Source organism: Onychostruthus taczanowskii, unplaced genomic scaffold (genome assembly GCF_017590055.1).
Source record: "Onychostruthus taczanowskii isolate IOZ18803 unplaced genomic scaffold, ASM1759005v1 scaffold27, whole genome shotgun sequence".
Lineage (NCBI taxonomy): Eukaryota > Metazoa > Chordata > Aves > Passeriformes > Passeridae > Onychostruthus > Onychostruthus taczanowskii.
In genome coordinates, this window is record NW_024500017.1 from 5,300,917 (window position 1) to 5,316,524 (window position 15,608).

General features: G+C 42.9%; 2 protein-coding genes across 3 annotated transcripts in view; one reads left to right on the forward strand and one right to left on the reverse strand.

Moving 5' to 3' along the window:
• Nucleotides 1–160, reverse strand: part of ATAD2 (ATPase family AAA domain containing 2) — a 30,672-nt gene extending 30,512 nt beyond the window's left edge. Inside the window, exon 1 of the mRNA XM_041407537.1 lies at nucleotides 40–160. Within this exon, the coding sequence (XP_041263471.1) occupies nucleotides 40–93 (54 nt within the window). The 5' untranslated portion in view covers nucleotides 94–160. The remainder of the gene's footprint in view (nucleotides 1–39) is intronic.
• NTAQ1 (N-terminal glutamine amidase 1) lies at nucleotides 88–12,239 on the forward strand. Of its 2 annotated transcripts, XM_041407539.1 has the most exons (7): nucleotides 191–229; nucleotides 409–508; nucleotides 1,178–1,228; nucleotides 2,737–2,794; nucleotides 3,240–3,388; nucleotides 3,681–3,805; nucleotides 11,959–12,239. In XM_041407539.1, exons 3-7 carry the CDS (start codon nucleotides 1,206–1,208, stop codon nucleotides 12,084–12,086), a joined length of 483 nt encoding a protein of 160 aa, XP_041263473.1. In that variant the 5' UTR covers nucleotides 191–229; nucleotides 409–508; nucleotides 1,178–1,205; the 3' UTR covers nucleotides 12,087–12,239. The 2 variants fall into 2 exon arrangements, with proteins under 2 accessions (XP_041263472.1, XP_041263473.1); XM_041407538.1 differs by lacking the exon at nucleotides 2,737–2,794 and having other exon boundaries at nucleotides 88–229.
• The last annotated feature ends 3,369 nt before the right edge of the window (nucleotides 12,240–15,608 follow it).

Below are 15,608 nucleotides of genomic sequence, written 5' to 3' on the forward strand. Positions count from 1 at the left end.
GAGGGGCCCCTGCACCTCCCACCGCCGCTCCGGCCGTACCCGCGAAGTGCCCGCGCCGAGCCGGGATGGCCGCGGTTTCCTCGGGGACGGCATAGCGGCTGCTCCCGCCGGGCCCAGCGCTTCCTGCGCCGCCCTCAGCCCCGCTCAGACCGGCCATGGCGCGGCCGGAGGCTGGTTATGAGGCGGCGGTGCCGCCCCGCCCCGCCTGCACCTACACCAGCTGCTACTGGTAAGGGTGACGGACGGACGGGCCGCTGCCCTCTCGCAGCGCCGTGAGGCGTCGGGACAGCCGGGGCCACCGGCGGGAATGGCGCGGCTGCGGGCTGATCGCGCTCCTGGGCTCGTTTCTCGTCACGAAAAATGAAGTTGGAGGAAAACAGAATAAATAACTGATTTTGTGTTTTGCAGCGAAGAAAATGTTTGGAAGCTTTGTGACTACATCAGGAGTCAGGATCGGTACCCTTTAGAAGAATTTTATGCTGTTTTCATATCCAATGATAAGAGGATGGTGAGTCAATGGGATGTGATCATAGGCAGCTGTGGAAAGGCTCGGGCCTTCAGACCGCAGCCCAGTGTAGGTGAGAATGGTCTTAGCGATTTCGACCACAGCCCAGTGTTGGGCAGTGAGCCTTTAGCCCGGCCTGTAGGTGAGGTACAGTCCAAACCCCTCTTGTAGCTCACTTGGGCTCAGAGGTGTGCCAACCACACCACGTGCGATCTTTTAATTATGCACTGTGTTCAGGACAGTGGAATGAGACATGGTGTCCCTGTGAGCTGTGGGAGTAATTCTGTCTGTAATCTGTCAATTTAGGAGAATAGTTATCTTTATAAAATCACAGAACCACTAATAAATAACCGTAAGGTTGGAGAAGACCTCTAAGACCATCAAGTCCAACTGTTAACCTGACACCACTATATTCACCACTAAAACATGTCCTCAAGTCTTTTGGATGTTTCCAGGGATGGTGATTCCATCACACTTCTTTTTAATGTGGCCCAGAATAGTATCTCCAATTCCATGCTCCTGAGAGAGAAAAACTAGAAAAAATTTTCTCACTGCAGCACAGCTGTAAGCTGAGGAAATTGATAGGTTAGCAAAGAACTAACAATTTGCATGAAATAAATCTGTATTAATCTGAAAGATTTTGTTCACTTCAGGTTAATTTATAACTTTCAGATTCCACTCTGGAAGCAGAAATCTGGACATGGAGATGAGCCTGTTGTCTGGGTAAGGCATTCATTACTCCCAGTAATTCTGAGTGTGTGCCTCTGTAGTTGATAGCTGCAGGATCACACATGGGCATATAACAATCTGTTCCATCTGAACGTAAAGGAGCACTTTCTGCTCTGAGGGTGATGGAGCACTGGAGCAGATTGCTCACAAGGGTTGTGGAATCTCCATCTTTGGAGATTTTTAGAAGCTATCCAGACACAGTCCTGGGCAGTTGGCTTTAGGAGAGTCTCATTGAGCAACAGGTTGGACCAGATGACCTTTTAAAGTCCCTTCCAACTTCATACAATGCATAGTTTTGCATTAATATTTATAATTCTTATACAACAGATTTATAATTAGCCTAAATCTGGTGGTCCTTTGCACCATCCCTTGTAAATTAATAGCAGGACAGTCAGTGCAACTTATAGGTGATAAGTCTTAATTATAGTAAGAACGCATAATAAGTTTGTGAAAATTTTTATCTGGGTATTGAGGCTGCCAGCTCTGTAGTACTGAGGGTAGATGACTGTACATGTAAGAACTAGATGGATGAACATATTTATGTAAGCCTGTCAGATGACAGAAAAGTGTAAGTTATATGTGCATTCAGGTGCCAGCAGTTAAACTGACCCATAAACAGTGGCTTTGAAGTGTCTTTTGATCAGTTAATGTAGTTCAGTAATTGCTGATGCAGAATTCCTTGGTATCATTATAGAATCCTTTCAGTTACCTGGCACAGAAAAAAATATTTCTTGTGGCAATTTCTGTTTCCGAAATTCTGCAGAGTAACCTGAAACTTGTGAAGTTTTCTGATTTCTGAATCATTGACTTTCTTCCAAAATATTGGTAGCTTTACTGTACAAAAAAAAAATTTAAAAAAGGTTTGATATAAAAAGAGATCCAAGTGCTACAGAGAAGACTTAAAAGAGAACGGCAGAGTCAGGAATGGCAGAATGAGGATTTCTCGTAAAAAATTCATGGATTCAAAGGTCTTTTAACTCTGACATTTCAGTGGATCATAGCTTGTATAAAGCTTGTAAGCTAATTTTTCTTACATTCTCTAATGGGTTTTTCTAAATACTGTTGAATACGGTTGTGTATGTATATTGGTTTGGGAAGTAGATTGCCCAAATATTTTTCATTCAAAATTCTTTGTGGTTTTAATATTGAAAGTGTCAAAAGACAGTGCTCAGCCCCTTTTGTGAGTGGATTCAATGTGAATTTAAGTTGTTAAGGGCTACCTTCAGTTTAATTTTGGAAAACAGCAGTGCACATACGTGACACATAATGTCAGTAACTACAGCATCCTCAAACCTCCACCTGTGTTTCTTACAAGGTAAGGATTAAAACTGCACTGAATAACCCAAAAGTCTTGATAAAATAGTTGCCTTGAAAAAGTGTGATGTAGTACCCACAGATAATTTTTCCCAGCTCCAAGAGCTGCTACAGGAAAATGTCTCACTCCTGTGGTCCTCCTGATCTGAGCTGTTTGCTGGTTTTTCAGTGGTGTGCTGGTTTTTCAGGTGCTTCTGGCAGCTGAACACTCGACACTCAAATTCACAGACCGTGTTACTGCAACAGGTACAAAATCTCTTATTAGAAGAGATCACTAGGTAAATTTAATGTTAACCTATCATTTTATCTTGTGAGTTTAGTTATGACTGGGTCTAATAAAAAATGCTTAACCAAAAAACTTTTGTGTTTTGGTGTGGAACATGAGAGAGATTTTCTGTTTTCTTAGGAGTAGTGTACACTTTAGTTTGCTGTTTTGGCTTAAAACCAAAGGAGGCTGCAAAGAAATGGGGAGAATAGCAAGGTTTCTGGAAGAGCAGATGGGCAAAATAGACATTAGGAAATCTCTCTCCTGGTGCCAGAAATGTTACAGGCTTAATATTCAAGGACAGCAAGCAGGCTTTAAAAAATGGATCTGAATTTATGCTTTTAGGAAGATCTTTTTTTTTTCCACTCTCTTTGCCAGTTTCTTATTAATTGCTGTTGATCTAATGGAAGTTCCCCTTCTTCCCAGGACTACCATGTTATTCTACTTCATCTTTCCAGCGGGGAGCAGAACTTCATTTATGATCTTGACACAGTGTTGCCATTTCCATGTCCTTTTGATGTGTACAGTGTGGAGGCCTTTAGGTTGGATGACAGCCTTCGTCCAGAGTTTCACAGGTGATGACATGAAGACTATGGATGTTGAAGTTGAAGTTCTCTTTGTGCATGCATAGTGACAGAGGTTTCTTTACTATACTCCAGTAAAATAAATGCTCTGTGTCACTTTTCTGAAGCTCTTTACCTTAGTCATCAAAAGCCTTTTTCTTTCCTACAGTAGCTTCGTGTTAACAACTTGGCCGAACGTTGCTGGTTTGTGTTCATTGATGAGAGGAAAGTGCTCTTATTCTGAGTGATTACTGCAGTATTGTGTACATGCATCTTTTAATACGATTCTGCATTTTGTTTTTAGAAAAATCAGAATGATTCGAGCAGATTTGTACTTGAAGACATTTGCTTCAGACAGATCTCATATGAAGGATGCAAATGGGAAATGGCAGAAACCTCCTCCTCCATACCCTTGCATTGAAACTGCAGGTGAGCTCCCAGAACTCCTTCCTGCTTACAGTGCTGAATGAAGTAGTCCAGGATGCATATGGGAAATAAATAACTTCTATAACATTTGTCCAGCCAGCTTATTACTTCCTATGGGAAAAAATAGGGCTATGAGGCATTTGGTACTCTCTTTTTTTGAACACGTAGTCCAGCGTGCCTTCTGGCCTTTACTGGTATCAAACATTAGTTACTGATATTCATAAACTGAGCAGAGAGTAAGAGGTAAGTAATACTGTTCTCTTGTTACAGCAGGGAACTGAAGCGGACAGGCCAAATAACTTGCTTAGGGATCACAAAATTTTGCACACAGTGATAATACCACACTCTTGCACACAGATCCCATTCTGGCAAAGTAGTGTTGGCAGGAGGAAGTTTTCAGACTCTGCTCAGTGTGCTGGGTTTGCCTGCATGAAATGTTTGAGGTTTCTGTACCACCGGAATGGACCCTAGGATGTTTTAAGTCACTGGCAAGTTGGCAAGTTTTTCCCTAAGCCTTAAGCCTCGTTTAAGTGATAGCCTAGCTGATAGACTCTGGGCCAGGCAGAGAGAGAGGTAGACTGCAGCTCTAGTCTGTAGAGCTGCTTAAAGCATTCTTATCACACGGCATTTCAGCTTATTCTAATCATCTGTTTTGCAAGCTGAGTAACATTTGCCATGTATGTGTTTGTTTGTTCTCTCGTTTTCTTCCAAGGAAAGCATGGTGATGTTTTGCTTTGAAAGAGTTTGAAAGAGTTTTCATGTTACTGCTCTGCATGTTTGGTTTTGTTGATTTTTAATAATGCAGTACTCCTGTGTGTTTATGTTAGAGAAGGGAGGGTCAAAGAAACATGGTTCTGTCTTTAGGTCCAAGTGGTTTTAAGTTGCTGGGAACTTAATTCTTAGTCTTTGCTTTGGCTTCTAAGGAAGTTTGGTGTTTCACATGAGAGTAGAAATTAATTATGAGAGTGAGCAGAAGCACAGAGGTAGGCTTTGTTATGAGGCTTTAGATGTTTTCTAGATGATCCAGGTTATGAAGCACCTTGAATTCTAACTCTTGGTTATTATTTTCAGCAGAGTTTTATGCAAAAGTATTGTAGGGAGAGTAGGATTCCTGAACTACAGTGAATGGTTGTTCTCTGTTAGCTGGAGCCTCATAGGTGTTGAGAACTTTTTTGTCTGTGGAAACCTTGTTATAGCTGAGAGCTAATGGAAGTGTGAGGAGTATAGATGAGGTCAGACCAGGAAAGAAAAAAATTCTATTCAAATGAAAAGAGTAAAAAACGTTACTTGTGGGTAGCAAGTTACATAATGACTCAGAGTTGCAGAGGTGTACATGTATCTCTAGCTGGAGTAAGTGACTCTACAGCTGCTCCTGTAATTCTTGCCTAGCCTGTTGTGTCTGGCTGAGCTTTACCTCACTGGTGAGCAGCAGCCACAGGCCTCAGCCAGCCTCCAGATTCTCAGTGATGCTGGTAGATAGTGAAGGATATGTAGCTCTTACTTCCTCTTATGCTTTCATTCTTTGCTCTACACCTTGCCATGCAGAACGAAATGTCCGTAGGTCATCCAATCCAACATCTGCCCAAAACAGGTATTCCTCAGGGCTCTGTCCAGTCTGGCCTTGAGCACCTCCAGAGATGGTGATTCCACCGCTTTCTGGACAGTGTTCCAATGTTTGACCACTGTCATGGTAAACAAACAATGAATAAAAAATCCTAGTATATAATGTGAATTTCAGTTGTTCCCACTTGAGGTTTTTCATTTCTTGTCCTGTTGCCATGCTCCTCCAAGAAGGCTCTGGCTCCATTGTCCTGCTTCTGATCTACAGGTAGAGGTAGGCAATAGTACATTCATCCCCTTCGTCTTCTCTTTTTAAGACTGAAGAGACCCAGTTCTCTGAGCCTCTCCTTGAATAATGTTGTCCTGCACCAAACAACTTGATTTTCCTCTTCTGGGCCTACTCCAGTATGTCCATGTTTTGGGGGATTTTTTTTGTGCTGAGGAGCTCCAAATGGACAGGGTATTGCAGCACAGTGTTGATGTGCTCTGCTGTCCTGGTCAGTTGGCTGAAAGAAACTTCTTACCCTGCACCCACTGAAGGTGAAAAGTCATTCACTAGGGAGCTTCAAGGTCTGAGTCAGAACAGGACTAGATTGTCTCAGATCTAGGACGTCCAGTTCAAGTTTTGGTTCCTCCAGCTTTACTCTTTGTCTTCCCTTTGTATTCACTTGAGATACTTTGTAATGATGCGTGCTTCAATGTGCACAGTGCTGTGAGTCTGCGACGAGTCTGGCTCCAACTGTAATGTCTCAGCACAGTTTTATCAGGCATAAAGCTGCCTTATTTTTAACTTGATGTAAAACTGGGTGGCAGACCTTTTGTTATCATAAAAGAGCCTGGGGTATTAGTATTTGTGTCCATGCCAAATTCCATTGCAGATAACTGTTTTCTCCCTGCCGTTTCACTTAGATAGAACATTCTGCTTTCCATGTTGATTTGTGTTTGCATAAGATTAAATTACTTACATATTTCATGTTAGAGGTGACTGCAATATAATGGCTGACAGAACTGACCCCATATTGTTTTAATACCAATTTATTTGTGAGGCACATCTCTATCGGAGTAGGTTTGTTGTGTTTTTTTGGATTTTTATTTCCCTTTCATTTAGAGTAGCCAAATTCCTAAGCTTTTTAGAAGATGCAAGGTTTTATATTCCTTCTGTTTCCTATATGTCTTCTTTGATGTTTGTGGCAGTTTGACCCCACCTGGATGCCAGGTGCCCACCAAAGTTGCTCAGTCACTCTCACGCACAGCTGTACAGGGGAGAGAAAATGCAATGAAAACTCGTGAGTTTAGATAAGGATGGGGAGAGATCACTCACTGATTACTGTCATGGGCAAAACAGACTTGACTTAGGGAAATTAGTTGGATTTATTACCAATCAAAATCAGAGCAGGATAATGAGGGGCAAAACAAATCCTAAAAACACCTTTCCTCCACCCCTCCCTCTTTACCAGTCTTGGCTTTATTCTCAATTCTCTACCTCCTCCCTCCCCCCTCAGTGGGGAATGGGGGTTGCAGTCATCACAGGTTGTTTCTGCCACTGCTGCTCAGGGAGAGGGGTCCCTTCCCTTGCTCCAGTGTGGGGTTCCTCTCATGCAGTTCTTCATGAACTTCTCCAATGTGAGTCCATCCCATGGGCTGTAGATCTTCATGAACTGCTCCAGTGTGGGCCCCTTTCCACAGGATGCAGTCCTCTGGGAACAGGCTGCTCCTGCATCGATCCCCCATGGGGTCACAAGTCCTGCCACCAAACCTGCTCCAGCATGACTCCTCTCTCTATAGGTCTGCAGGTCCTGCCAACAGCCTGCTCCAGCATGGGCTTTCCTTAGGCATCACAGCCTCCTTTCAGGCATCCACCTGCTCCAGCCTGAGGCTCCTCCATGGGCTGCAGGGGCACAGCTGCCTCACCATGATCTTCACCATGGGCTGCAGGGGAATACCAGCTCTGGTGTCTGGAGCACCTCCTGTCCCTTATTCTTCACTGACCTTGGTGTCTGCAGAGTTGTTTCTCTCACATATTCTCACTCCTCTCTGGCCACAATTACTTCTGTACAATAGCTTTTTAAAAATTTCTAAAAGGAAGAGGTACTACAACAATCACTGATGGGTTCAGCATTTGCCAGAGTTGGGTCCATCCTGGAGCTGGCTGGCACTGGCTCTGTTGGACATAGGAGAAGCTTCTAGAGGAGCCAGCCCTACAATCCTCCCCTGCTACCAAAACCTTTTGGAATTTAATTGAGCAGTCTTGATCATTAACAAATTAAGCACTTTTCTCCTACTAGTAACTCCAAAGGAATAAATCTGAAACTGTATTTGTCCTGCTCATGGGGTTGCAAAATAAATAATCAACAATAAGCTTACATGGAGGCATAAATTCCAGTCTATGCCTAAAAAATTAAAGCTGGCACAAGGTGATTCTTAAAAGCATTTTTCTAAAAGACAAACAACTCTAGTCCAGCCAATAAAACAACAATAAAAAAAAAAGCCCCCTCAGACTCCTCAGTGTCTCCTCAGAACTCACATGCTAAGCATTAGCCTCTTGGATCTGGCTCTGCTCTAGCTGTTTCCCAGAGTTAGGCCTCTGTGTTTTTCAGTGGCATTGCTCTGGCATCTCTTCTGCTCTGCTGCCATGGATGCCAGGAGAGGCTGGCCAGCTTAACTGGCTGCACAGTGCTTTCTCACCCTGCCCTGTCCTCAAAGCTGCTCTGCTGCAATAAACATACCTGAGCTGCAGAGCATTCCCCTGGTCCCACCTGTTTACCAGTGACCTCCTGTTGAAAGAAAACAGGATATTTTGTTCAAATAATAAAAAAAGAGATTTGGTGAACAGATTCATTATTCTAGAGCTGGTGAGCCCAACATTGGGTTTTCTTTTAAATCTTATTTCCACAAATAGATGAGGCCTGATTCTGTTTAGTTTATGACTTAGGATGAGATCAGCTCTCCTTACTGCAAGCCTGTGTAAAATACAGCTTGCACAGTGCATTTCAAAATCACTGAACAGATGGGTCGTGTGGCTTATGTGCAAGTGTTAGCAGCAGCTCTTACACTGAAAAGCACTGGTTTGAGTTTCAGTTCTCCCAAGGTGTTCAGTAGCACACTTGCTGGATTGATTTTTAAAAGCTTTTTGTTCTTTTTATTATTAATAAAATCCCTGGTAGTCAATAATGATGGGGTTTTACTTTTTTTTTTATTTTTCTCTAATTTGAAGAACATAAATAGGACAGCTGAGAAATTCTGGAGACACTGTGTGTCAAACATACATGTAACAGGAAATCTGTTAGAGATCCAGCAGATGTCTGCAGTTGCTTTCTGTATCTCCTCTCTGAAGTGGCAACAGGATCCAGGTGAAAATGAGAAGGCATTGATAGGGATACAAGTAGTTCCTATGCACTTCATGGGAACCTTCTGCTCTCATTTGAGAATAAAACTCCAGTCTGTAAAGTTAGGTCCTTATTTCATAAGCTTTTGTGGAAGTAATGAGTAAAGTCAGATAGACACAATAAAGACACAACTAAGAAGTATTTAAATTGCCAGAGTGGCTTGTTGAAATTACAGTGCTTTCTATAAAAGATAAAGTGCTGAGCTGTGTTTTACATTGAGATCAACCAGAATGGTTTGCACAGTCAGTCATATCACAGGGGTGGAGACAGCAGCCCCCCAGCTGAGAGTGGGAAGAGTCCTTCTGACTTATCTCCCTGCTCAGACAAGGGAGGAGGATCTGAAGAGAGCTGTAAACACCTACACAAGTCTGTGAAGAGTCCAACTTTCTTTTAGTTGCCCCCAAGGCTTAAGCATCAGCAGAACTGATGTTGGAGGCTTTGTTCCAGACTTCCATGCTTCCAGCAGCCCTTGGGCAGCTGTCGTTACGCCGAGTTAGTCCAAGGTCTGTGAGCCAAGCTGAGGCTTGGCTTAAATGCTGCTTTCTAACTACTGTTGGCAGAAGCCACAAGTATCATGGCTAACAATGCATGGGATAGTGAGTGGCCTTTTATTTCACCCCTGCTTGGGGTAAAAGTGGCAGACTTGAGTTAAACAAAAATAAAGTTATGCAGGAATCCCAGGAGGGGCCATATAGGTCTCATTTGTGGGGAGTGTGTGTAACAAAGTTTGGTCAAAGAGGAAGATGAACTCTAGGCATTGCACAAATGCAAGCTGAGTATAACAGTCACAGCACCTGAGGGGGACTGCAAGGGTAGTGTAAATCTTAAAATAATTCTGCTCCTATTGGTCTTGTAAAAATGTTGTAGGATACATGCTCCGTGCTTTTGTGGAGAGATCATCTTGTTTGCCAGCTGTAGCGTCCAGGTGTATTTTTTGTGAATTCTGATGTTTGTCACTCTTATCTGCTTCGGGAAGAGGACTTCGTAGTATTCTCATGCATTTTTGCCGAGCTGTTCCGTAACACTGTGAGGTCTAACACGACATGCACAGCCTTCGGATAGAGCCCACGAGGAAAGAGCAGCATGAGGGGCTGTTATTACACGAATGAAACGGGAGAGGTCTCACTAAGTTTTTCCCTACGGATACCTCCCATGCTGCTCCAGTGCCATCTACCGACAAGCTCTTAGGCCGTCGCTCTTCATAGGAATGGACTTGTTTGCTTTGGTAAAACAATCTGCCACAATCCTTCCGAAGTTAGAGAATATTTCATTTCCTGCAGGCATTGTGGCAGCAACTTCCACGTTGTGAGCAGCAGCTGTAACTACTGGAACAGTCCTTTGGACTGCTTTGCCATTCACAGAACAGTTTTATGAATTATTTTAGTATGCTCAATGCACATAAAGCAGAGAATTATGTATTCATTTAATCTTAACATATATGAAGAACCACATTAATTTTGAAAAAGCATCTGGGAGGAAGAGAGCAGTTTGAGACTGGAAAACAGACTTAACAGTCTACCAGCAAGCAAGAGCTGTTACCCACTACAAATTTGTTCTTGACCTATGACAGCGAATTGCTGAGCTTGTGCTATTTTAAATTCCCACATAGGCAGAAATGATCCCTGTTCTGCCACACTGACTTCAGCAGTAGGACCGTGCTTGGCTGGACATCAGGATTTTCCATATACAGAGTTCAAACAGGTTAACAAGAAAAGATTTAGGGGCCAGACCTCAGAAAGGGTGAGAGTTGGGATTAGGTAAATCACAAACCTGTGCTGTAGTGCAGACGTGGTGTAAACAGAGGCCTTCAGAGGATTATGCCTGGTGCTCCTTGGTCTGGGGTTCCTGAATATCATCTTCCTTTCCTTGCTTACACTGTCCAATGGTAAACCTAGTTACACAAGCATTTTGCAGCTGAAGCAAATTCCATCCTTTGGATTTTATAATCTATTCATTAGAGCCTCCTCTTGTTTGATTCTTAATCCTTAAATGCACGCATGAATCATCTGTGGTAAAGTAAATACTTAATACAGTGGAAGAGCTGGTAACAGTAAATCTGTAAAGCAAAACTGTAACAGTGGCTTTACCACTCTGTTCCTTAAACTCATTCTCAGCCAGTTTTCTTTTAATGATCATTTAAAAAGATTATTTGTGCACATCATTGGTAAGAAATTAAAACAACAAGCCCACAGATGTTTGTCATCAGAACTGAACCTCTGATCAGCGTGGTTCTGAGTCAGCAAAGCTTGTAGCAGGCCAGCTCCAGAAAAAGGATGAATAAAGTGCCTAAACCCAAAACTGCACACCAGCACTTTTCCAGTGAGCTCTCTGGGATCCATGAATGGGACAGAATGATTTCTACCCCTCCTGCAGGGAACAGAGCAGATTCAATCCTGGCAAAGAGCAGTCATGGTTACTTTTCTCTTGAAACCATACCATTTAAACTTTTCCCCCTGACTTAATTCTGTCATTCAGGATTCATAAAAAATAAGTATTTGCCCCCAGCCTACTTTGTGCTCCTCTTCACATCCCTCTAGGCTGGGGACTGGGTAAGGTCACACATCTCCCCTCTGCATATTCTGGCCCTGCAGTGGGCCTATGTTCAGCAAAGAAAAAGTTCAGGGCTGGAGGGAAAACAAATACTGTAATCTGGAGAGTAACAAACTGCAGGTTTGCCAAGGGGCTAATCACTTCTGAGAGACAATGAGCACCTTGCAGTTCTGACTGCTGCTGTGAGCCCTTTCCTCTGTGGTCAGTGCAAAAGTTGACTCCATTGACTTTGGTTCAGAGCTTAAATGGGTGAATAATATCTCCCCTGCTGTTATGTCAACCCATTTGTGTGAATGCAGGAAGATGGCATTGCACTTCCCTGTGTTGGTTGTTATTTGCACTCCAGTTCTCTGACACTACTCGACCCTTCTAGCTGCTGTTGTAGGGAAAAATCTTACCCACACATGCTAGTTTCTAGTGACTTGCTTACTGATCCTGTAATGTGATTATTGCCTTGGGCAGAGAAGGGAATGGAGGCAAAAGCAATGTTTCAGAGACTGGAAATGGATGTTTGTGTACCACTGTACAATTTGCAGAATCTTGCTGGAGTGAACTGAACTACTGAAGAAGGGTTTGGAATGTTTTCTTGAAAGATGTATACCTGTGCTACAGAACCTGCATCAGGAACTGAAATATTTCCCTTTTCTGGTCCTTTTTTAGATTCCAAGATGAACTTGGATGATTTCATCAGTATGAATCCCGAAGTGGGATGGGGCTCAGTGTTCTCCCTTTCAGACTTTGTGCATCGATTTGGCAGTCAGACTGATTATTCCTTGGAAGGACAGTAAAGTGTACAAACTTCGGGTTCTGAGTGGATGTGTTTTGTTTTGCTGCTCTTACACTGTATTTATAGTTTAAATTTCTGTACATGGAATAAGTATTTGGAAAACTAGAACATTTAGACAGAAATATAATGAACTGAATAAAACCCTTTATTTTAATTATGTAAGAATGCACTTGGTTTTTAATGTCAAATCAAAGGCAGACATGCCACCGTAAGCATATTGCTATTCCAGCTACTGTGCAGAAACTGAAAATAGCTGCAAAAAAGCTTTTGGAAAAAATGTGCATAAAATACAGAATATTGTAGCCTAAATTGCTATGTGTTGTCACATTTTAAAAGTGAGACATGGTTTTCTTCATGTTGTGATTGCTGTCAGTTACATGTAAACAGACAGTGCATCTCAGTTTCCTCACTAGCTTTACTGATTAGTCCTTATTTAACAGAAGTGTAAGGGGAAAATTGACTTAGTAGTTCAGTTGTGAACTCCCATGCACTATGTAAAACCAGGTAAGTATCCAGGTTTCTGTGCTGTACTGGGGAGGATTAAATCCTGCCATTTCAGTGAAATGTTCCAGGGCTGACAGTTCCTGGAAGATGCAGTTGCTATTTTTGCTTCTCATGCTGGCTGTGCATTCTCACCTGTTCCCATCTTCTTGCACTTGGTGTTTGTTTGGCCTTGTGGTAATTCAGGGTAATTCTGACAGAAAGCAGAAAGTTTTGTTGAGGTTTTTTTTTCTGCTTCATGGTTCCTTGAGCTGGCCTGCCATGAGGTCAGACAGCTGCTCTTGCTTGTGTAAAGAAATCAGCAGGGCCATATGGCTGGGGGGAAGGGAGTGAGAAAGCCTCCCTGTTCAGGGTTGTCTGCTGCTGAATATCCTTAGAGGTGATACCAAGCTGCATCCCTGCAGGGCATCCCAGGAAAGCCATCATGCTTGACTAAGGGTTTGGAACAGTCTCACACTTCCATTTTTAGGGCATATTTAGAGTGCCCTAAATATGGAATTGCAGAAACAGGCTAAAATGAGGTCTTTAATTCTCAGCTTTGGACCTGTTCTACTTTATACCCTAGCACATCATAGACACACAGACTGGTAGAACACAGGTTAGAAAGGTCCCGCAGTCGCTGGTCCAATCTCCTGTTCAAATCAGATCAGACCAGGCTGCTCAGGGTTTTAGCCAGTCAGGCCTTGGAAACCTACTGGGATTGAGACTACAATAAACATTTCTAATACACTTCATTCCTGCGAAGAAAAGCACAGTAAAGATTTTAAGTATTAAGGGATCATTTTATTTGTAAGTAAAGAAAAATATCAAAACTTGTAAGAATGTTGTATGTGTTACCTAGGTTTATTGTTTAATATGTAGTATATTACTGTATCTCTCATCAGTTCTAGAGAATTTACTCAGCATTTTAACAGCAAAGACAGCCAATTGAACAACTGTGGGATTGATTCACTTCATCCAGACGTCTCTTTCCATATCATAAGGGCTGCTGAATATAGGAACTTAAACTTTCTATTGGCAGATGCAGCACAGTTGGTTGCCTGTGCAGATAGGCTGCTGCTACACATATTCCTTGAATGCCAGCATGGACTAGTTAGGAGACCAGTTGTTGGAACACTCCCCTCTGGAGTGGGACAGTTGATTTGCAGTTTCTGTCACTTTGAATCAGCATCACCAGAAGAAACTGAGATGAAACTCGTGATTCCTGATAAACTGGTGCACAAACCCTCCCGAGAGGGGACAGGTGGATTTAACCAGATACTCCTGTGTAAAAGGTCTGATGTATCCATGTCTGGATGAAATAGCAGCTCTTTCTGCTTGGTGCTCATGTAGCAGGCACACTCTGATGGAATGAAGATGTTGGTACTTACTGGTTCTGAGTGATGTTAAGGCTGGTTGTGACAGTGCAGAGCAGCAGCAGTTTCCCTGCTCAGCTCCATGTAGCTGCCAGTGCACCAGGTTAGACACAGCAGAAGTGAGAATGCAAAGATCCACATTTCAGATGAATGGGTTGTGTTAAGCACTTCTTACCCTTCAAGTGGTTGAGTCTCATGGACACAGAGTTCCTGTACATTGCTCAACAGGCCCTTTAAGTTGTTACAGAACATGAGGTTCTCATCCCTCCCTACTTGAGTCTGTCATTTGATTTAACCTCAGCTGGTTTCCGGTGCATGAAATCTGTGACATACTCCCTTTAGTGGGGGTCAAGACACAAGAGTCTGCCTGGTTTAATCTAGTTTTGGCATCAAGGATGTAAAGAAGAACAGTCACAACCATTATTCAGATTATGCAAGTTCAAAAAAAATCAATGTGAAGAGTTAGTACTTTTTCTCTGTTACCATTCTGAATTTTACATGTACTTAATTTTACATGTAGCAGGCTGGGTTTGTGTGATTATAGCTTTTCTATAATTAATCACCTTTTTGTGGCACTGTAAAAAGTCATTCCAGAGGGATCAGTAGAAGCCAGAGAATTATTTAAATTCAGTGCTGAGGATGGTGATAGTGTGATGCTGTCTCATGTGTGATAGTGTGGTGCTCTAGCCCATCAAGTCTGGGGGCATTTCATCACCTTTCAGGTGGGCATGGTATCAGAAGAAAAGAATTCAGGAATATTTCAAGTGCTCATTTAAAGCCTGAAATACAAAGATAAGCCACTCACTTCACTATAATCAGAAACCAGCTCTTTTCTGGTGCTGATTAGTCCTAGTGTCCCATCAGAGGGACTAAGTGACTTCCCTCCCCTCTTTGATCCTTTCTCCAGGTAACCCTAATCCTGATTATTTTGTGGAACTTCTGTGTTTAACCTTTGCTGTCAACCCGTATTTGATGCATGAGGTGGCCCCACCAGTGTGGTTTCCCCACTGAACACCACAGTAAGTTGCAGACAAAAAAGCAGAGTTTGCTGAGAGCCACTTTGCCATGTACCTGCAGAAGTACAAACAAAGAACTTCCACTGTAAATCTGATGGCAAGGAGGCAACTTCATTGCCAGACATCACTAATTGTCAGCTCTGTGACCAGTGATGTATTTAAACACCTAAGATTCAAACAAGTTCATACCACAGTCATAGGTACATGTGTGGGGTACCTTGTATGGCAGAGCACAACTGCTGGTCCTCAGGTGCAGCTCCAGGCTGCCCAGTGCAGCCACCCAGCTGAAGTGGTGCTGAGGGAGAGCCTCACTCCTTGATGCAGGGGAACTGGGCTCATGCCACTGGGAGATAGGAAATAACAGGAAAGCATTGATGGCTGATTGTCTGGGGTGCACTGGCACAGCAGGATCAGCCCGTGCTCACTTATACTCCATGCTGTCCTCAGCCCTTGAAACTTTTAATCTTTACTGTGTCCAGATGCTTTTCCACTGTGTCCAGGACAAAGATGTGCTGCTTATGCACTTTTAGTACAGTGATTTCCTAGTGCATCTTAGCTTCCCATTCCCTTTCAGCCTTCTTTAACTTTCCTTTTCCATAGTGATGTCTTTCTTTTGTCCAGTTATTACAGTTTTTATGAGCTTAGAGCCCC

Coding starts and splice junctions, on each gene's coding strand:
- NTAQ1 (XM_041407538.1), top strand. CDS start 156: ATGGCGCGGCCGGAGGCTGGTTATGAGGCGGCGGTGCCGCCCCGCCCC. Junction 230..408: donor ACCTACACCAGCTGCTACTG/GTAAGGGTGACG, acceptor TGTGTTTTGCAG/CGAAGAAAATGTTTGGAAGC. Junction 3,806..11,958: donor CCCTTGCATTGAAACTGCAG/GTGAGCTCCCAG, acceptor GTCCTTTTTTAG/ATTCCAAGATGAACTTGGAT.